The sequence below is a fragment of the Branchiostoma belcheri genome, unplaced genomic scaffold (assembly GCF_001625305.1).
Source record: "Branchiostoma belcheri isolate BF01 breed outbred unplaced genomic scaffold, Haploidv18h27 scaffold22, whole genome shotgun sequence".
Lineage (NCBI taxonomy): Eukaryota > Metazoa > Chordata > Leptocardii > Amphioxiformes > Branchiostomatidae > Branchiostoma > Branchiostoma belcheri.
In genome coordinates this window covers 2,513,741-2,536,104 of record NW_017803713.1, presented here as the reverse complement: position 1 = coordinate 2,536,104, position 22,364 = coordinate 2,513,741, and the positions used below count along the sequence as shown (strand labels likewise).

The window sequence follows — 22,364 nt, the reverse complement described above, 5'->3', positions numbered from 1 at the left end:
AAAATATCTCGTAAACTACTGCTTATGTCTCAAAATCAAAGGTGGAAAGCTTCTCGTCGCTGGGACGTTCCCACGTGTTGCCAAGACGACGGCACGTCCATATCAGACAGAGCGGCGTCACGCCCTCAGCAAAGGCATTGGCCCCGCCCACCGGGCGGGCGGCAAAAGATTTCAAAGGCCCAAATATTGTAGCAAACCGTGCCGTGTACATATACCCCGCATTTTCACTTCGTACCGCTGGCTGGTATAGTCCCGCTCCAAATAAATTTTCCTGCAGCATTTCTTAGGATTTAAAGAGATTTCGTGATACGAAATGAAAAGATTTCTGTCAACTGAACCTTTGTAACGGCATGCATTACATGGATATAATCTTTGTTAAAAATTTCTGTGTTAACTAGAGTCGAAAGTGCATTAGAACTGGCCATCAGTTGAGGCACAACTGCCATGTTATATTCATGTTACGTTACGACGACCAGAACGTTCACGGCTTGCAGTATTGTGTTACTCTTACGGGGGTATTTATTTTCGGCCGGGGTTCCACTGAGATCGGCGGCTGGCTAGCATGACGTACGAGCATGACCTACGAGCACACGGCGCGTCTTTGCGCTCGGGACGTGAGTGACCTAGTACATTTTCTTACCGTGCGTCCGAGTCTTGTTTTACTGCAACGTCGTGTTAATATCGACGATAGGTGGGAGGCACAAAGGTTAGGGATTCACAGTAGTGTGTTAACAAGTAAACAATAATCGAGTCTAGGCGTGGTGGGGCGTGCCCGCTAATAGTGTAAAATCAAAATCTGGATTATTAACACGTGCGCGGCGCTCTGTGACGCGCCGATATGAGGCATAAGACATGGTCACGGAAAAACTCAATAGTTCACACAAAAACGGTCCAATCAGCCATATAAATGTGTCTTTGTAATCGTCACGAGTTGTCCTAGCTCCTGCAGTGCACCCGAGCAATCAGACTTCTGCGAGAAACGAGATTTATCGAGTTAAACTTGATGCATATTCAGATAGTTTTCAATGGTTTCCGCCATTGTTTTCAAGCCCAAATACGCACCACATGGGGGTTTTGAGGTGCCCGGTTAGGAGCCGAGGCACATCTGTTTCCGGGTCACGCTAACAAGTTGTGACGGCAGTGTACGGGAGTAGTACAAATGTAGTAAGCATCCTCTGACAGCGTTTATGAAGTAACGACTTAACGAAAAGTTCAAGAAAGTGAGGCTAAAACACTGGGCTTTCAGCGATGACCACACCATAGGTTGTTTTGTGACTGAAACGAAGAAAGCCTCACAAATCCAATATATTATGCTGCTCATCGCCATCACGGTTTTAGACGATTACCTTCTAGAAAATAGTATAGCAACTTTAACAATCCTTTTGTATGTATTTTTCCATGTATTGTTGTCTCCAGGTCTTTGTTACTTGCAATTAGCCCAAGGGCACGAACTTGCAATAAACTTATTATTATCGAAGAGCAAATTTGAAATTGCGTCATACTACTCATAGGATTGACCGCAAGTTTCATCATGACAGAAAATTTCACGTCAAAAGTGGGCATTGTATATACTCTTAACAGAGCAGAGTTGAAAGTGCGTCATTGGAATGACGCAAACTTTAAAGTGCGTCATACGAAAGAAAGTATACTCAACACCGTTAAACTAAACTTTGCAGCATGGAGCCAACACCCAGAAAAGTGGCCGTTGCCTCCCCTAGCAACACATAGAAACCACTTTTTTAACCCCGATGTCCACAAATTTTGCCCAATGTTTGAAAATTGCCTCATGTCCACCCAGTGTAAAAACATTTGCAGGAGGCCTAGGGGTTCTGCTAGACCAGGTGAGGGGCTGTCTGGAAATCAATGCTGAATGTGTATTGTAGCAGATGACCAACTGGTTTAATTTCCAAAGCATATCTCGTGTCTTGAAAACGCGTACGCTTCGTGAATTCACATTTTAAGAATTTCACACAGAGCAGCTGTTTGATTAAAAGCAAAATTTGAAATATTCGCTGCCCAATATAAGACAATTATAAGAAATAGTTGTTAATCTGCTGGAGACTACAGACACTAAATTTGTGTAAACTAGTTATATTATCAGAGCTCCTAGACAGAAATTCCAGTCTACGAATGACACTGTTTCACCACAGTAAGTTGGGTTGGTATATACTCTTAACAGAGCATTCTTGAAAGTGCGTCATTGGAATGACACAGTTTACCACGGCAGAAGTTTTCTATGAAATTAGGCACGGAATATACCCTTAACAGCCCAATCTATAAAGTGCGTCATACGAATGACACAGTTTCACCACAGTAAGGCTTCCCGTCAAAAGTTGGCGTGGTATGTACTCTTAACAGAGCATACTTGAAAGTGCGTCATTGGAATGACACAGTTTACCACGGCAGAAGTTTTCTATGAAATTAGGCATGGAATATACCCTTAACAGCCCAAACTGTAAAGTGCGTCAAACGAATGACACAGTTTCACCACAGTAAGGCTTCCCGTCAAAAGTTGGCGTGGTATGTACTCTTAACAGAGCATTCTTGAAAGTGCGTCATTGGAATGACACAGTTTACCACGGCAGAAGTTTTCTATGAAATTAGGCACGGAATATACCCTTAACAGCCCAAACTGTAAAGTGCGTCAAACGAATGACACAGTTTCACCACAGTAAGGCTTCCCGTCAAACGTTGGCGTGGTATGTACTCTTAACAGAGCATACTTGCAAGTGCGTCATTGGTATGACACAGTTTAGCACGGGAGAAGTTTTCTATGAAATTAGGCATGGAATATACCCTTAACAGCCCAAACTGTAAAGTGCGTCATACGAATGACACAGTTTCACCACAGTAAGGCTTCCCGTCAAACGTTGGCGTGGTATGTACTCTTAACGAGAGCAGTACTTGGCAAGTGCGTCATTGGAATGACACAGTTTACCACGGCAGAAGTTTTCTATGAAATTAGGCATGGAATATACCCTTAACAGCCCAAACTGTAAAGTGCGTCAAACGAATGACACAGTTTCACCACAGTAAGGCTTCCCGTCAATCGTTGGGTTGGTATGTACTCTTAACAGAGCATTCTTGAAAGTGCGTCATTGGTTTGACACAGTTTACCACGGCAGAAGTTTTCTATGAAATTAGGCATTGAATATACCCTTAACAGCCCAAACTGTAAAGTGCGTCATACGAATGACACAGTTTTACCACAGTAAGGCTTCCCGACAAAAGTTGGGTTGGTATGTACTCTTAACAGAGCATTCTTGAAAGTGCGTCATTGGTATGACACAGTTTACCACGGCAGAAGTTTTCTATGAAATTAGGCATTGAATATACCCTTAACAGCCCAATCTATAAAGTGCGTCATACGAATGGCACAGTTTCACCACAGTAAGGCTTCCCGTCAAACGTTGGCGTGGTATGTACTCTTAACAGAGCATACTTGAAAGTGCGTCATTGGAATGACACAGTTTACCACGGAAGAAATTATTCTGTGAATCTAGGCACGGAATATACTCTTAACAGCCCAAACTATCAAGTCAAACGAATGACACAGTTTCACCACAGTAAGGCTACCCGTCAAAAGTTGGCGTGGTATGTACTCTTAACAGAGCGTACTTGAAAGTACGTCATTGGAGTTTCACAGTTTATAATAACATTGTTCTATCTACACATGTTATCCTGCAATACATATAACGTTAGAATACTACACTGTGTATGCCGAATTGCCCGACGTACCAGCCCGACCGCGGGTTGGATCGCCTGACCGCCGCACGTGGAAAGAACATGAGGCCTGTGCTGTCTGCTACGACCCGGAAGTACATATGATAAATGCCGAAACGGTAGCAGTGAAACCCCCATGCAGTGCGAAATCTTCGCCGAAATGAGGCAAAAGGAGGCATTCTGAAGGTCAACTTTGACTGTACAAATCTTGTCTTGGAGTCATATTTGAATTCTCACGTGTAGTACATGACCTAGGACAACTCGTGACGATTACAAAGACACATTTATATGGCTGATTGGACCGTTTTTGTGTGAACTATTGAGTTTTCCGTGACCATGTCTTATGCCTCATATCGGCGCGTCACAGCTCCGTCGCCCCGGCCATGTACTTCTACAGTCCGTGACGTATCCGGGAAGAATTGGTCGTAACCATAGGCTTCCTTTCTATTAAAATGTGTTATGTTTTTTTCTCCGATTTTGTGTTTGGCCAGTCGTCTAATTTTTTTTTGCCCGGTCGAACGGGGGGGGGGGGGGGCGCCGGGTGCGCCCCCCTCTGGATCCGCCGGTGGTCCGAGTTGAAGACAAGATCGCGATGGACATAACACGCGTGCATTCGAACTGTACGAGCTCCGCTGACTATCGCCGATTAAATCGGGCGTTGTCAACACTGTACAATCGTTTTGCCGTATTTTATTTGTATCGTAGGACGGGGATTGAATTTCGGGCACTCATTGCCCACCTCGGAAAATAACAGATGTTGTCTAAAGGCAAACAATACAGAGAAAGTTGTGGTGTGTATATCCGTGACGGATAAAGGTTCATCTCCCTAGAACAACCCTGCATAAACGCGAATCGGCCGTGTTTGGTTTAGTGCGCGATTTTCTTATCAGCGGGATCGGAGAAACAGCGAAACATATTCAGCAAAAAGGACTAAGGTACTCTACGGTGTCAACAAATAATAGGACAAGAAAAACGGTTCATCATTTTTAGAAATTGGCGTCACATGATTGTCACTGAGAAAAAGTGACGTACGGCGATCGCGTTAAACAAACATTTCGTAGTCGGCAATGTAAACAAACATGGCGACTGGTCGGCTCGCCTCCGCGATCGCCGATCGCCAATTCATAACGATTTCTTGTTCCCGCGGCGATATACACGTTACTTCATGTCAAAATACAGCAATTCAGTATGTTATCTCATCATATCAGGGTGTATTCCGGTAGATTTTAGCCTCCTATATGTGTTTTCCGGTGTTTTCCGGTGTTTAACTGTGTTTTCCGGTGTATTCCGGTGTATTCCGGTAAATAGGCAGACCCCATTTATTATAGTTAGACTTAGAAATCTATTAATGCTCATCTATTAAACGGCACATTGCCAGAGCATATAGTACAAGCCACAAATGTTGATAAGCTCAACAGACAAAGCAAGACAACAGATTACAAAATGCCACACCGCATAAGCTGTGATGCTGTCAGACTTGGAGCAGCTCTTATAGTTATGGTACCATTGGACAGGTCTCAACATATTGGGCACGTAAGTTACCAGTATGTTTATTATTCTCTCTGGTAACAGCATTTTTCCAACACTTGCAGATGAGGCACAATTCCGAAATATGATAGTTTGGCTTGAGGACCAGAAGGTGCGACACTACAAAATAGAAGACAGAGCAAATCTACGTAACATTCAGAGTGCAGACTGGCCAACAGCATTCAAACAGGTATGTGATGATAGTTGCTTGACATGTGCCAAACATGACCAGTTCTGTGTGTACTTCTACATGTCTAGCTTGGTGGGGCTTGGCATTTGCCAGTCAAAGAGTAGAAAGACATCTCAAGGTTCAAAAGCAAGCATTCAACCACATGTGAGGGGCAGACAGAATCTAATGTAATCTGATTTTAAATACATGTAAGTTACATGTACATTTTGTACATGTACAGGGCAATGGTGGGTGACACAAAAAAGCTAGTAGGATCTCCACAGAATTATTGGATCTTACTATAATCGCTTTTCTGATGATGAAAAGATATACACATGACCTGCAGATGCAGCTGATACAGTAATTATTAACCAAGTCTTTCTTGTTTCCTTCCACCATAGTATTTAGAGGAGCTAGCATGTCCTGTTAACCATGGAGACAAAAGTGCTGTGATGGACTGGCTGCTGGGTTATGCTGTGAGGCTGGAGTATGGTGATAATGGTAGGAGCTTCTTCCATCTACATGTATATCTTGACAATCTCTCTCTCTAATGTTTCCTTGTATCAAGGGACAACCATATAAAAACAGCTTAATTAATTAGTGCACCAAATATGCTATATCATATACTATGTAGAATGCATTGATGCACAGGTGTAAAATTTAAGCACTCTGGCTACGAATTCCATGGAATTAAAACAGCTTAATATGTACTATCCATTACCTGTCACAGTAATTGTCCAGATCAGTCTATCTATCCCATAAGACAACCAAAAGGATGATAGATTGTAACAGCCTATACATGTATGTCTGCCAAACTGATAAATTAGAATAAAAATGACTGTCTTGCTTACCAGTATGATGATTCTTGCAGTGGAAAAGTACAGACAAGTGAAGGCAGCCAGTGTTCAAAAGACTCCCATGCCAGCACCCAGCGCAGATGTCCTGGGCAGCATAGATCGTAGGTGTTTTTGCCACTTTTCTCTGGAGATTTTGCAAACCTAAAATGTGGCACTGTCTGACTCTTGTCCTCGTACAATTTACTTTAAGGTGAATGAGACGTTATTTTTTGCTCGGCATGTACCACTTGCATACGGGGGAATTCATTATATACACACTACCAATTGATAACTTTTTATGGAAAAAAATTGTTGAAAGTACTAATACTGTATTCTACTAGGGCCGAAGACTGGAAAATTTTTATCAGGGTTTATTATAAATTTGTAAAACTGCTGAAAGATAGGAACTGTACCCTCCCTTCTCTGGGAATAGGATGTCTTAAAACAGCTGTAAAGAAAGAACAACCAGCCATTGAGTGAAACCATTTGCAGGTAAGGTGTTCTCTACACAATTGTCAACACCAGTGCTGAGAGGAAGTGTTGTACCACAGCAGATCAGTTTACCCCTTTTCCGGTCCTCTGGCTGAGGAAAGTACAAAGGCAAAGTCGGCAAACTCTCACCACACTACATCAGTGTTTCTGATGTAGGCAGACAGACTCCACTGAATAGTACCACAACAGTACAACAAGTAGACATTGTCAGCAAATCCACATCCATAAGGTGCTTATGGAGTTACTGACGTGGATTCCCTTGTTGGCACACAAACACTTTCCTGTGAGATATTGTCTCTTGTGAGAAAGTCAGAACTTTTGGTAATTGATGACCAGAGTGAAAGAAGCCTTGTCTTGATTACCACAACAGGTAGACAAAGACCTAATTCTTCAAGAAAAGGTGATGAAAGCCTTGTTTCATTCACTGTCCATGTTCAAGGTCAACAGGTTTTGTTTGCACAATCAGTTGTTGAAAGTGGCACAGCATACAGTTTGTTAGACTAAAAGGTGTGACACCGTTACAACGAGTGGACCTTCACAAGCAAGATGTTTGTAAAAGTGAAGGGTCTTAAGGAAACACAATGACACACCAAGATAGTGTGACGTCTATTTGAGTTTGTTTGTTGCGTCTCTAGTCATGACTCTTAACAAAACTGTCTTCATTGTGCTGAGGTCTTTGTAGTGCCGCTTCCTCCCTGCTACTTTGGTATCACTAAAAACAGGATGTGGATAAGATGTTTGACAAATGCCCACAATTGGACATGTACCTGTGTTAAGTCTGCTAGTTGTACAGAGAAGAAAATTATTATTATAACACTTGAAAGATACTATGCTAAAGCCAACATTTTATGTCAGCTTTTTTCTAAACAACTTAACATTTACAGCAAGCAGTGCAGACTTCAGAGCAGGTGTGGCTTCACTGGCCCAACTCTTACAGATCCCCCAACATGAAGACCAACTCATGTTACTTAAGGTATGGATTCTAGTCTACTGTCACATGTTCATAAAGGAGTTTAATACACCCCAGTGTCTTCAAGTGTCCAAATCTCCACTTCCACTATTCTCTTATGTGGGCTCTAAGAAAAGTCTTCTTAACTTATTACCACTTCAAATACTAGAAATTACTTGATGTACTTTGTATGATGTATAACAAATACTTTGAATAATAGGCCCTCTTTTTGTTCCTAGGAAATGTATTATATCTTTTAAGTTAGTATGCATTTAGATAATTTTCTAAGAGGCTATGTTTCTTCCTACAGGCCATACGTAAGCTTATACAGGAAAAACTGTCCAAAGAAGCAATTGCTGAATCACAGAACAAGAAGACTGAGGTATACTTTACATTCTACCATGGTTAGCAGGGCATTGCAGTTCCATAGGTGTACAAAAAGGAAAACTAATTTGTGAACAGTAAACGTCCAGTAAAAAGGTGCAATATGCCCCAGTCCTGCAAGGGAACACATTAACAAAGTTGTAGCATCCTGTACGTGCAATCTGTATCCAAGTTAGGCAGGTATTGTTTTAGCTGTTAAAACTCCAAAGTACATGTAATTCAGTAGGGGATCTGCTGAATAATATTCACTAGTTAGGCAATATCTCTAGGCATAATAATTAACACTGTCTAAAGAAATTCTAAAAAAGGAAGAACTTTCCATCTTTCTTTAGAGTAAAAGAGATGAAGACGTGTCCCACTGTAAAGACTTGGATTATTTCATGACTTGCAAGTTGAAACTGTTTGTCACTGACCCTAATGGCAAAGGTTGAGTACTTCCTTCCTTCCTGCCCTTTTTGGAATGCACCAGATGTGGTAAAGATATACTAGTATGTTGAACAGAACATTCTATGGTTTCCCCCTTTAAAGAGCTGTAGTACTCACAAAATCAGCACCAGAAACTTTGTAGGCTTTTCCCCAGATCCTACAAACATCTTTGATTAGTAGTCAGTATATGTGAACATGTAAATCCATCCATTCAATATTTGTATTGTCTCATTAGCAACCCTGCTGGATCAGTTTTTCACTCCACTTTCTACCTTTTGGCTGGGAGAGTTGCAGTAATTGGGACATTATTAGCTGTGGTTCACTGTTCGTAGTTGTCAAAATAATAAGTTGTACCTTGTATTTCCTAATGTGTCATTGTACCTGTTTATTATGTGCTATACAACCAGTGGAAGAAATTATTGCCTAAACAGCAGGAGGTACAGTTTCATTTTACTATGATGTGGCATCAAGTTGGTACCACTGTGTATTCCAGGGGGTTCCCATCCTTCTGCAGGACCTAGATGCTGGTTTTGACACAGGAGGTAAGCTGGTCTATTTATTTGGAGTTACCATGTTTAGCTTTGCACTGCCTGTGGTACCCAGCAAGAGCCAAGATAACTGTATGGGCATAGTGGAAAACTTTGGTCCTCTGCACAGTAGTCAGTTGTATACATACATCACTGTCTGTCCTCCCTTCACTATTTTCATGTAAATTAAGTGCAGGTAATTTGATTAATTTTACTTGATTGTAGTAATTGTCTCTTTTAATCAATCTTGGTTCAACTACAAAGTATCACGTTTTCCTTTGTGTTAACATAGTTTGGCTGCATGATCATCTCATTTATTCTCATTCTGGGTACATTTCCTTAGATCCTGCTGTGAATGAGGCTGCTAAGATCTTGCGGCTGCTTCACATCCATGAGCTGAGGGATCTGCAGACTAAGATCAACGAGGCCATCGTGTCCGTTCAGGCCATCACGGCAAACCCCAAGACAGACCAGGCTCTGGGGAAGGTGGGCAGGTGATGTAGCTGGACAGGTGTTGCTGTGCGCACCTGCATCACAACCCAGCAGCTGTCTTACAAAGACAACAGCAATGGTACTAACAGACTTGTAAAGCAACTGCAACCTTATACGACAGTAATAGTCACAGCAGCTTTGAGGATACTGGCAGTCAAAGGTTTCACGAGATCATAGTCAATCAGACTGTACTTTAAGGCCCTTTCACGTGCAAACTCTTTGGGTCATAAATGTATGAATTGGGTCATAAATGTATGAATGGACTGTCACTGGAACTAGAGAGGTAACTTTGAAAGTTGCAAAGTGTGTCTAGTGTCAACCAATTAACTAGTTGTTGTACAACTAGAAATGTTCTTAGTCCATTGACCTCTTGTACAATGTATGTGAGAGGGGTTTAAGTCTCATAATTAAATCTTGTAACCTGGGCACCAACTGTTTCACTTGGAAAAGCTTCTACCTGCTTCCGAGATGCAGCCAGTAGTTCAAGTAATTAAAAGCAACATCTGAAGAAAGACTTTTGCGATCAAGATGAAAATGAAGTTGCCTTATTATGCAAGCTGATTGTGAAAAGTAACTCAACTTGCTGCACCATGAAGTTAAGAAGGGGATGATATTCATAGATAGATTCTAGCCTTGGCTTATTATAGTGGATATTTGTCTAAAGTGTAGCAGCAATAAAAAAAGACAAGATGAAAACAGACACATTGAGTGTTTTTTATCTAAAAAAACTTGAGACAAGTTAAAACAGCACCATACATCAGTTCAAGTGATAACTTACATTCTTCAAGTGCTCAATACACATACTGTGCACTTCTATCCCTAACACTCGCTCTCGTGTCATGTATTAGTACAAAATCTACAAAGCTAGTTTTTAAAAAAGCATCAAGGAAAAAAAAAGATCACACCTCCTGATTCAATTCAAATACAAAAAAAAATGTGACTAGACAAATGTAATACCACAACTGTTGTGGACAAAGTACAAATACTACACTAATTTTACAGAGTAGGCCAAGAAAAATACAGATACATTGACACAGCAAGATATTACTATACATTATCTACTATACATATTGTGAAAGATCTGGTGCCTACATTTAAAAAGGTCCACTATTAGAGTAAACAACAGCTACATAAAATCTTACTTGGCATGCGGTGCAATGACAGTAATACTGATTGGTGCAGGCCTATACTCACACCTTACACTTTACCTGAATAACATCATTGCTGCACTTCTTGGGACTTTCAGATAAAAAATCCCTTCTTTTGACTAGAAGAGGCAGCAAACTGTTAATTTTTTAGCAATGTCCAAGGCCTTTCAAATTTAATTGGTTGTTTAAAAGTTGTGTTGTTGAAGAGGGAAAGAATTGGTAATCCCATGACAAAGTTGTTCCACTTAGCTAATTGGGCAGAAGCTGTAAACGTTGGTTTATATTCCTCACTGTGAATGGTACACAGGCAATTCATGAGTGAGAATGGGGCTTCTTAAGCTTCTTGCATATTCTGGCATATGGATTTTTAGTTTGCCAAAAGTACAAGGAATCTGCTGCACAATCAAGTCTGGCTGACCAACAAGACAATATTAGAGCCCTTTTATGAAAGACATCTGAATTGATATGGATATTTGATATTTTTAAAGACATTTTCCACATCTGCCCAAAAAAAGTTGCTTTGGTGAAGTTCCACTTCTCTTGTGGGGATTAAAATCTTGTGTTAAAAGTTAAAAACTGGAGAGGGTTTTTCCACACTCTACTCCACACACGCTGCCTCGTTGGAGTACTGGTTGGAGGGGCAGACACAGGACCGCTGGTTGCCAGGTCTGGGCAGGCAGAGGTGAGAACAGTCCCCGTTACGCACACTGCAGGCATTGGCACCTGGAGGGGGAATATGGGTGGTCAAAGTTTGAACTCACGACATGAAACCATGACTTAAATTGTGATTTACCCGATGAGTGTAGGGAGATATGTACACGCAACCAAGTGTGCAAAGGTAAGATTAATTATAATATCCTCCTAGGTAACATCTGTTGTTAATGCAAATTTGGGGCATGAAAAGATAAAAATGGTTACCAGACCTCAATGAGTAGAAAAGCATGAAACCATGCATTTAATGTTGGAGTAAATTTATACAAGAATAAAGTTTCCACTTCTTTGAACTTGGGTAGCCTTCTGATATGTTACGGGTTAGGCAGCACGGTTTCCATGTTTCAAAGAATGTCGAAGAGCAGCCAGGTGCATGTCTGAAGGATTGAAACTTGTCCATACCCCTGCGGCAGGTGTTGGTGATGGTGGTGATGCCGTAGGGGTTTCCACTGGAGCCCAGGGGGAGGGGCAGAGGGCCCTGTTCTGTCTGGGACTGGGGGTTAATGGCAAGAACTGCATCCCTGCAGAAACAAGCAGCACATGTCAATATCAATGGCAGTCAGGTAGCATTATCAATGGCAGTCACGTAGCATTATTCTCAGATGATGATTGCTGACACTGTTTTGGATCCACTTATAATAAGTTATATGTTTCTTGAAAAGCAAGGAACATCACTCATTGTGACAAATGTTCAGATCTAGTTACAAGACAACATACATGTAAATGTCAAGATCTGCTGAACAGCATCAAACTATGTCTGAATCTGTCAAGTCCTAAAATACCTGTATTCCCTCACAAGACAATCTTTGAAAGCCATTTGTAATTAATTGCAGCCGTACTTACCTTTGCCAGTCAGTGTAGAAGAGCCTACCCTGGTAGGATGTCATGCTGAAGGGGTACTGTGTGGGGGTGTACACCGTGCGTCGGTTGGCAGCTGTGCCCAGGGTGGCACACTCCACCTTCTTGGTGCCTGGACATAACATAAACCAATGACAATGTACAACAGTTTCAATAGATCATCCAGTGAGCTTTCAGCAGATAGATTTAGATGTAATAGTTAACATGAAAAACTGTCAATCATTGCTAATGCAGCTGACAAGGATCTAACAAACTAATGGTGAAGGAAGCTATCAAGTCCATACCGGCATCTGCCCAGCAGAGTTGGTTGGCTGGGTAGTCAATGGTGATGCCATTGGGCAGGGCAATTTCAGTGTCCACAAAGATGCGGCGGTTGGTGGCGTCCATGTTGGCCGTTGCAATCGTTGGTTTGTCACGGTTCCAGTCAGTCCAATACATGGTGCTGTGGACATGGCGTATACAGGACATTTTATAATAATAGATCTGAGAGGCTCAGAAGATACCACATTGGACCTGTTCATCCAGCTTAAAATGGGGGTCAGACCTTATCTATAGAAATACATGACCCTCAATGGCACAATACTTGAGGGACATTTGTCACCTCGTGACATCCTTCACTTCAGAACACCAACCTACATACATGTTTTTACTCGGATACAGACCCCTCCCCTTCTTTAGTGCTTACCCACTGAAGGGCTCCACCACAATGGACCTGGGGTTAACAAGGTCATCCTTGAACAGCACCCTACGGTTTGACCCGTCCAGCTTGGACACCTCGATGACATCAGTTCCAGAATCTGTCCAGTACAGGTTCTTACTGATCCAGTCCACGGCTACACCCTCCGGGCTGCTCAGGCCTGGGCACAGGTCGGTAATCACAGGGATAAGTAAGGAAAATCATGGCCGATTGATGAGGTTATGACAAGATTAAAATCATTGGTAGTGGGAAAAACTCACATATGCACTGAAACAGGAAACTCATAGCTACTATGACTCTAGGAACCAAATACTGACCTTGGCTGATGATGACCTCTGGCTGGCTGCCGTCCATCTTGGCACGACTGATGGACCTGCCGGTGACATCGGTGAAGTACATGTACCCATCCACGCAGTCGTAGTCGATCCCCACTGCCGTCATGCCGGCCTTCACCAGCACCTTTTTCCCACGGGCGGCAGACTGGGCGCCGACAATCTGTCCACGGTAACCCTGGGCAGGGACGGGGATGCGGCTGATGGACATGCCCTGGGCAAACAGGAGAGAGGCCTGGGGAGCCTGACCAACAGCTGAGAGGGAGAGGAAAAAAGGACAAACCATGTCATTCTTCCGTACAAGACAACAGATTAAGTATATGTAATGTTAAACACATGCAGCAAATACTTCACTTCAATCATTCATTCAGACAAGTTGTTTTCATTGACATCAGTGACATCATTTTGTGTCTTCCATGTTGGTGGGCTCAAGATCCAAGCTAAGTTGATAGGTGAGAAATGTTTGACGGTTAATTGTCCTCTATTTTAAGATGCCTACACCAGAAAGCACTAGGATATTAATGTCCAAGCATTGTTTAAGCTCTATCATTGTGGCAATGATTTTACATTTGTAAGCTTGTATGCTAGCATTCAAAAACCCTACTGAAGAAATACAAATCTTTATTTAGAAACATAAAAGCCAACTCACGAGAGCAGGTCCTGCCATCTCCCACAAACCCAGGTGCACACTCGCACCGGTAAGACCCAAACGTGTTGATGCAGCGTGCGTTGGGGTCACAGGCAGGGTCAAGCAGGTCACACTCATCCATATCTGCCAATAAAAATCAACAGCAAACAGTATTTGTTTATTTGAATCATGACAAAGATACGAAACGTAAGCTTAACCAGTAATCCAAGGAGAGGTCTCATCTGTTTTGATGGTATATACTAACTACCCTCTTGCACAGGCTAGGGAACTGGGTAGAACTTTCGCATAATTATTTCATACTCCCTCCTTCTTTACTACCCTCAGAAATATGACTTAACAGATATTTTTATTTATCATGTCACAGATTCCACATGTCCAGGTTAAATGTAACCATCAGGATCCACTGGGCACTCAACCAACAGACAACTGGATACCTGTACAGACTCTTCCATCACCGTTGTACCCTGGCAGACATTCACAGCGGTAGTCAGTGGGGCCCAGGGGGATGCACTTGGCCTGCCCCTCGGGTGCGCAGTTGGCACGATCACATGGGTTGCCTGTAGGTTGAGGGCCTGGGGGCTGGATGGCTATGGGGATAGACACTAGTTATACATGTACATGGTTTACCATTTAAATAATCAGATACTATTCAGTGGCTGGGGACTAGAGGTATCAAGGCTCTACCTAATGTAGATGCATGTGCTAGTAAGTGTATTTATCTGTGCTTACTTTAAGCACCAAGCAATTAGGAACCAACCTTGGCAAACTCTGCCGTCTCCGTTGACATCCCTGAACCCAGGCAGGCACTCACAGCGGTACTGTGTGAGACTGACAGGTACACAGAAGCCCTGTCCAGGGGGGGCACAGGAGGCCCGATCACAGGGGTTGGCTGGGGGCTGGATGGGGGTGGCTGTGGGGAGGGGGTTGGAGGAGACACTATTCATAGACATGGCAGTATTGGAGAAGAGCTCCATTACAAAACAGCTGCTAACTACCAGTAACACAGAGAAATCCAGATGCTGCCCATCTGAAACTTTACTCCTTAGTGAGTTTTCAAGCTGATATTTCGAATAAAAAAACATGGCTGCCATGGCATGATGTTAGCTTTGACATATTATTCTGTGAAACCATATATTTCCTTCATCCAAAGAAATTACTTGTCTCGTTTTTAAGAAATGAAGAGCCATTCTCTCCACTACCAGATGGGCAAGCAAACATGGACCTCCAGACATGACACTACAATCCCACACAAAGGTTCATCTACCCACAGTTGGCGTCCATGGCACAAGAAAAGCACTCAATTTCAGCAACCTGTCAACCACAACCAGAATACAACAGTTTCCATTTTATCAAATTCTTGTGAATTTTCAAGGGTCTATTCCTGAAAAATACTTTCCGACTTGACAAACTGTTTCAAATTGGCTGGTGCTATGCCATGGATTTTGTCAAGTACAGAATAGTGAATAACCAACAAGCACTGAAAGTGAAATGAAACAGTAAGAAGTTCATAGACAAGACCTACCAATGGGATCCTTACCATAACAGGTCCATCCATTTCCAACAAACCCCGGTCTGCAGCGGCAGGAATATCTGCCTGCATCGTCATTAATGCACACAGCATTTTGGTCACAGTTGTGACTCCCCTCTCCGCAGGGGCTGGAGAGAACCGCTATGGCTATGAGCGGAGAGAAGATTACGAAAAGTGCACGGGTCATTTCTCATGGAGCGCAGCATGCAAGCAATGGCTTCCCTCCTGCCTGTTAAACTGATGCTACACTTGGTGCCTCAGTCCAGTTCACTTGGTTTCTGCAAATAGTTTTCTTGTGGACTCGTGTTCTGCATACTATTTATGCAGAAAACAACTTTTCTTATGCAATCCTTTAATGTTGAAACATTAGCCCAGCACCAAGCTGACAGACAGGAGGAGCACCAGGTGAGAGCTTGGTTAGAAGCGTTGCCGACACACAGCACACATCACAAGCCACTGACCTTAGGACGGCTTCACAAACCTGCACCAGAGTGGTGACGGAGGATGGAGGGATGGAGAGATGGATGGATGGAGGACAGCCAGCCATGCAAGTGCAGGGAGCACTATGCTGCTGCAGAGAAGTAAGTGGGAAGCATGGAACATGCATCTGAAAATGGAAACACAGTGGTGTCTGGATTAGTCTGACAATAACAGCATGACTGGACATGCCAACATCAATATGTGAAATGGGCTTATCTTCTCTGTGACACAAAAAGGCTGACATGTACAAGGATTTTGCTTTCTCCCAACAGTCCAATAAAATTAAGATTCATGTACATGCTTGTACACTATGTACTACATACCAAGTTTCAAGTTTGCCACTGTCTGTGCCACTTTCATGACTGTGTTCAGTCTTTAAGGTCATAAATGTGCTGTACTAGCTACAAAGACCATGAACAATATTGCTCAATTCCCAAAATGTTGTCATATTCAAGTATGACATTGGCATGCACTGTCATTGGCTACATTGTTAGAACCATGTTACACAATATAGCAATTAGTAACATGTTGTTACATTCCAAACATAGGAAATGCATCTTACAATGCACTGCAAGCAAATCTAAAGCCATGTTATACTGTAGTACAGACAAGCCCCACAAGAGGTGGTTATTGAAATGAAGTTACTTGATCATGTACTAATGATGTACTAGTATGCTTGGATGCAAAACTGTCTGTGGGAATGCCAAGGACCTGTTATACACAGCTCATGATACTGTTAACTGTGAATTGAGTGGATTACAGATTCATGAATTAGAATGTTGACATGTACTGGGTAGTTTAGTTGATATTTACCCCCTCCCCTCCAAAAAAAACCATGAACTTGGGCAGAATGGCTAAATCTCTGAACTTGGTTTACAGTACGTAATGGTTTCCTACCATTGCAGGTCCTGCCATCTCCAGCATGGCCAGGTGTACATTCACACCTGTACCTGCCCTGGCCCTCGTACACACACCTGCCCAAGTCCTTGTGACAGTCGTGCTCATTGCTGGCACAAGGGTCAAGCCAGTCTGCAGGTGCATATCGCACTCCAGCTGGGGAAAAAAGGAAAGTATATTAAAACATGTACAGGTATAGATGTTGGGTTGCGAATCTTCTGCACTTCTCATGCATATCATGCTTTTAAAATTACAAATTTGCAGGCTGCAACTGCTGCACAAGGTAAGAGTGGCCATGCTGCCAGTGCAAAATGCAGAAAAATTGCTCTTGCTGAAGCACTGCAAAATAAACCAAGAAAACCAAAATGAAGTAAGTTTACAAGTGTGAAGTGAATACAGTTGATGGAAAGCTGTTGTGCCTTTGCAAAGTTACATGCTTGCTTTTTCTACCAGCTGCAGTAATTTCTTACAAAAAGTGTAGTTGAAATGAAATAACAAATAGTTAACAGATAGTTTATTTGAATTTGTGGAAATATGTGCTGTAAAAAACCTGTGGGTGAACTTCCATGCTGCAGCAGAAAAAAATGACATTACAGTCTTGTGATAAGCCCTTTGGTTTGCACTTCTGCAGGCCAATCGCACAACCAGCATTTATCAGCATCCTGCAAAGAACCATGCAGGCATACCAGACACCAACCTATGTGTGTCACAAGACAAGATCCCAGCATCTCCTGCTGCAAATCCTGAGAACTTAAACCACTGGTTTAGGGAGACAATATTAGGTCAATCAAGTGAAAGCTGGTTCCAATTCCCAGCTTTACCTCAGACCTTCCTATAAGTGGGACCAGCTCTTGGCTGTGGCTCCTTTGGGCAACAAGCCATACTACATCGGCCAAATAGGACATCGGGACACACAGAACAGAGACACAGAACAGGAAGCCTTATTAATTTAATTAGGACTACCCCAAAAGACAGAAACTTAAGCCTGAAAAATAAGTTATTTTCACAGAAGGCATTGCATTTTCTGCAGCTGTACAAATTGCTTTATCTGAGGAGGGTGCAAGTTGCTAAAAATACTTTTAGGTTACAAAAACAAAACAGTTAAGGCCAGGAGAACCAGAAGAATTTTCAAAGCGACTACAGTTAGCTGTTTTACGGTACGTTTAAAGGGTCGAGAGGACTCCCCTTCAAGCACGGCAGGCTTATGTCAGACTATTGCTGGTCAGCAACTTAATTAATACTGGTATTTGTGGAGTCGGGACACTTTTTCTAATCAATAGGAGTCACTAACTAATTAACAACTGTGATGAATCAATTTTCCTAGAGTTGAAACATTTTTTTTTAAAGCTTGGAATTTATACCTTCAAAGCTCCTAATCAGTGCTAGAGATGTCATTCAGAAATGATAAGGTCATAACCTTCAATTTCACCAGGACCAATGGTGGTTGTTCTTGAGACAAGTACAACTAAACCCATCTGGCAAGCTCAAGCTTTATAAAAACAGATTAATTTAAAGGACCAGGATTGTATGAAGAGATTAGATCCATCTGGTTGGCAGGTTCAGAAGTCATACAACTGTTGGGAAATAGCACAGACTACTACTCTCATAGCACTGCTTAGGAGTCTTGGCACCAAGGATCCTCAACTTTTACATAAGATCAATCTTGGCAAATTACATCAGCCATACCTACTTATAATTATGTGGTTTGTTGATAAGATGTTGATTAATCTTGACAAATTCTATCAGCCACAAAACTACTTCCTCATGTAGTTTGTTGACAGCTTGGTTATCTTAGTTTGACTTATCTGGAGGTTATTTACTGATTTTGAATACAGATTACACGTGAAGACACATGCTTCAGTGCCCTCCATATAGCTAACCCAACTCCATTAATTTGGCCTGCCTTTTCAAACTCTTTCAATTCACACTATTCAATTACCAATTAACTTTTGGAACTCATGCCATTTTAAGTTGTTTTATCCATGACAACTAAAGAGCATACACATGTGAGCTAGAAATCACTGCAACACAACAACTCAAACAAAGCAGAAGGAACGAAAGAAATGAAAAGTTTATTTGTGTCTCAACCAGGAGAGGAAAAAGAAAATATTGCTTGAAGTGTTATGTCACGATAACAAATTAACACGAAGGGAAAAACAAGAAGAAAGGTGCCAACAGAAAAAAATAACCGACTTGTTACACAAAGACAAAACTGTAGTGCCAAAGTATACTTGACAGACAAAATTGGAAATACAAAACAAAAACATGCACAACTCTAAGATTATATCTCTAAAATTTATTACAATTTATTAAAAATATCATCTACCAGTAAAACTCTATAATGTACATGTAATTAACTCAATAAAAGAGATTAATGATTTCTGCATCTATGACTTATTCATCTATTGCGAATTTCAAAATTACAGCTTATTGCTTCCATTCTTAAATCCATCCAAATAGGCCATAGTGACCTGCCCCAAAATATATTACTTCTCCAGCTGTGGACTTGCTAATATACAAGCTTCTTTAACTCCAGGATCAGCTCCTTTAAGACATCAGCCTGTGAAGGGGAGACACTCAGACATGTCAGTAGGGAAGAAGAAGTGTGAAAAGAGCCTATCTAGTTTGATGCTAGAAAGTGCAGAAATTTTACATAAGACACAAGTATGTGCAGTAAACAACTGCATTCTAAAACGAGTTTCTAATACATGCAATAGGGAAAGCAACACAGCACTGTTACACAAAGTAACATAATTAAAGACATAATTCAGCCTAACATGAAGGACATTTAATGTTAGTTTGACTTTCTTTGTGCAAATACACATTTAAGCTGTAACTAACATTTATACATGGATGCCAATTACTGTTGGACAGGGCCACTGTACAAAGTAGGTGGCAACATTCTTAAAATATTTGTGTTGCTTTTTGTTTCTTGTGGCATCTGGATCTAAAGATCAATTAAGTCTTGCAATTGGCCAAAATCTCCTTATTCAGAACTTGTCATGGACAAGCTTATGGATAAAGCAAATAACAGCATTTCCTCAGTCCTGGAAGCTTAATGCCTGGTGTTCCAAATGGTTGCTACAAACTGCAGGGTTTGTACTGGTATTCTTCACTTGGGAAACTGTGGGTTATTGGACAAAAGGGTTTCTGTCAAAACACACCAAATGCAAACATTTGTGACTCTTATCATATCTACCATTTCTGCCAGGGATTCCAGATCCCACCATGTACTGGAAACTAGTGAATACCAAACAAACCTTTCTTTGATAAGGTGATAACTTACTGACATCCACCTACCAACTTCATTTCAAAATGGGCCAATCTAGAGTTTTGCAAAAAAAAGCCTATTCTATGCCCCCCTCCTTACCTTTGCAGAAGAATCCGTTGCCCTCATATCCTTGATTGCAGCGACAGACTGGCTTGCCCCCCTGGAACAGACAGCGTGCGTTCACGTCACAGACCAGGTGGCCACACGGATCCTCCCCAGCCCGCACTGCAGCAGCAGCTGTAAGATACAAAAGGGTGAGTTCTCTAACACCTAAAGTGTTGAGCATCAATGTTTCAACATAATTGATCTTATCTAACAAGACTGTACTAGGCAACCCAATTCTCCATTCACTTTTGCTAGAACTTAAAATGCGGATACCCTGGCAAGCTACATAACACTGTTTAATTTAGGCTTTAAGCCTAAAACTAACAATTTCTAATTTACAAACAAAAGAACAAGAAATAAACATTAGATTAGTTACCTCCACAGGAGAACCCGTTGCCCTGGTATCCATTCTTACACTCGCACCTGTAGGACCGAGGTCCGACAGGGATGCACATGGCATTTCTGTCACATTTGTTGTCATCACACGGGTCAGCAGCTGGAGATGGCACAAGATCAACATAAATCTTCTTTGCCTCTTTATGCCAAGATCTCCTTGCCTTGCACTATGCTTCACTTGAATCAAATCAGCAACATGCTACGAGCACACAAATAACAATAAAAGTAACTCAAAAAACACTTTTGGACGTGTCAATTTTCTTGAGCACAACATAGTACTTTTTGTACCATTTGCCAGCAGTCATGTAAAATTGAGGAAATGATATACTTTTTGTATGATAAAAAAACATGCCATTTGAAAGTTATGTAATACATAACTTTATTCTTTTGAATGATCAGACTCTATCCTCTAAGGATAGGCTCATTCTATCCAATACTACAATAAAGGGTCAGGGAGAACTGCTAAGACTAGTACTACTCACGGTTACAGGTGAGACGGCCGTCTCCCTTGTATCCAGGTCGACACTCACACCTGTAGGAGGAGCTGGTAGGAAGGCAGTTGGCGTTGGGGTGGCAGTCACTGGTGCGACATGGATCTGGACCCTCAATCACTGGGGAGGAACGAACCAGGTTACTTCAGACATTTTAATATGAATCACATGACTGGTAAACTGCTGAAAAAAATGGTACTTAGCACTAAATCATAAATGAAAGATAAGTTGGAAACTTGTCTATAAAATAAGATAGTAATCAAGTTCTATCAAAATAATCATGGAGCTGTCACAAATTAAACCCTTCATAAATGCCCCATCATAAACCAGACTAATAGTATGTTTCTTTTCAACTCTTTTCCTTATCATTAAAGTTTGGGATCTCAAAAGGATGCTATCCACACATTTGTGTTGCCTAAGCCATAGATGTGTAGAAAGTGTGAGTCAAAGCATGACCTACCAAAGCACTGGTCACCCTCTCCCTGGTAGCCCTTGTTACAGCGACACTTCCACTGGGTGCCATGCTTCAAACAGAATGCATTGGGACCACATGGATCTGGGTTGCAGGGATCCAATTCTGAAAAGCAATTGATCAATCAATCAATGCACAAACATACATTGATTCATTTGTATTATTAGAGCAAAATGAACCTACATTACTCTACTTAGCTGAATTGACTTTTTTCATCATTACAGCTTGAAGTCTATCAGCATACTGCTGCTCTAACCAAGGAGGTTTTTAAACCTCCTTGCTCTAACTATAGGGGGGATAGTCCTAATTGTCTTCATCAGAAAGACTATAGAATTGTCTCCCCGCATTGTGGGTGACTGCGGATTTAGCGATATAACTCTTGAAGGCATGATTCGACGTCAATGATTTTTGGCAGGCAGATTACTGCTGTTAAGGCCCAAGTCAAGCTCAAGTTTGGGCTTCGTGGGGGGTCTGTACGTCACGTTAGTGCACCTTTTTGTGTTTGTGGCTTGTGAGCAAAATAACTTGAGTATATTTAGATACTTCATGATTATTGGTAGGCAAGCTACCATTGTAGAGGCCAAGGTCAAGTTTAAAAATGGGACTCGTGGGGGGTCCCCTATGTCGCTGCAGTGGACCTTTTGTGTTAGATATATAATGATCTTCCCCCACCAACCTCTGCTTTGATTCAGATGGGGGACAGCCAGAGGGACAGCTGGTCTCCCCATCTGGGATCAACTGCTTACAATTAAGGGGCTGTCCTATAACTACTGGTTGGGGGGGGGGGGCATGCATCAGGCCATT

General features: G+C 41.8%; 2 protein-coding genes across 30 annotated transcripts in view; one reads left to right on the top strand and one right to left on the bottom strand.

The window, feature by feature from the left end:
• LOC109470210 (UPF0568 protein C14orf166 homolog) overlaps window positions 1-9,943 on the top strand; it is an 11,989-nt gene extending 2,046 nt beyond the window's left edge. For 3 of the 4 annotated variants that reach the window (XM_019769044.1, XM_019769047.1, XM_019769046.1), the window contains exons 2-8: window positions 5,316-5,440; window positions 5,821-5,920; window positions 6,291-6,377; window positions 7,632-7,720; window positions 8,007-8,078; window positions 9,000-9,048; window positions 9,377-9,943. In XM_019769044.1, the coding sequence (XP_019624603.1) occupies window positions 5,316-5,440; window positions 5,821-5,920; window positions 6,291-6,377; window positions 7,632-7,720; window positions 8,007-8,078; window positions 9,000-9,048; window positions 9,377-9,531 (677 nt within the window). In that variant the 3' untranslated portion in view covers window positions 9,532-9,943. The remainder of the gene's footprint in view (window positions 1-5,315; window positions 5,441-5,820; window positions 5,921-6,290; window positions 6,378-7,631; window positions 7,721-8,006; window positions 8,079-8,999; window positions 9,049-9,376) is intronic. The other variant, XM_019769045.1, reaches the window with a different exon arrangement.
• A 356-nt stretch (window positions 9,944-10,299) lies between these two features.
• LOC109470172 (nidogen-1-like) overlaps window positions 10,300-22,364 on the bottom strand; it is a 54,035-nt gene continuing 41,970 nt past the window's right edge. For 5 of the 26 annotated variants that reach the window (XM_019768958.1, XM_019768970.1, XM_019768968.1 and 2 more), the window contains 6 exons: window positions 21,549-21,665; window positions 21,080-21,208; window positions 20,578-20,697; window positions 20,196-20,333; window positions 16,826-16,981; window positions 14,870-15,595 (listed from right to left, as the gene is read on the bottom strand). In XM_019768958.1, the coding sequence (XP_019624517.1) occupies window positions 15,426-15,595; window positions 16,826-16,981; window positions 20,196-20,333; window positions 20,578-20,697; window positions 21,080-21,208; window positions 21,549-21,665 (830 nt within the window). In that variant the 3' untranslated portion in view covers window positions 14,870-15,425. Of the gene's footprint in view, window positions 11,397-11,786; window positions 11,906-12,227; window positions 12,355-12,526; window positions 12,685-12,927; window positions 13,100-13,256; window positions 13,527-13,920; window positions 14,044-14,354; window positions 14,508-14,677; window positions 14,831-14,863; window positions 15,596-15,909; window positions 16,056-16,825; window positions 16,982-18,673; window positions 19,386-20,195; window positions 20,334-20,577; window positions 20,698-21,079; window positions 21,209-21,548; window positions 21,666-22,364 lie in introns of those variants that run through there. The other 21 variants (XM_019768967.1, XM_019768969.1, XM_019768966.1 and 18 more) reach the window with 13 other exon arrangements.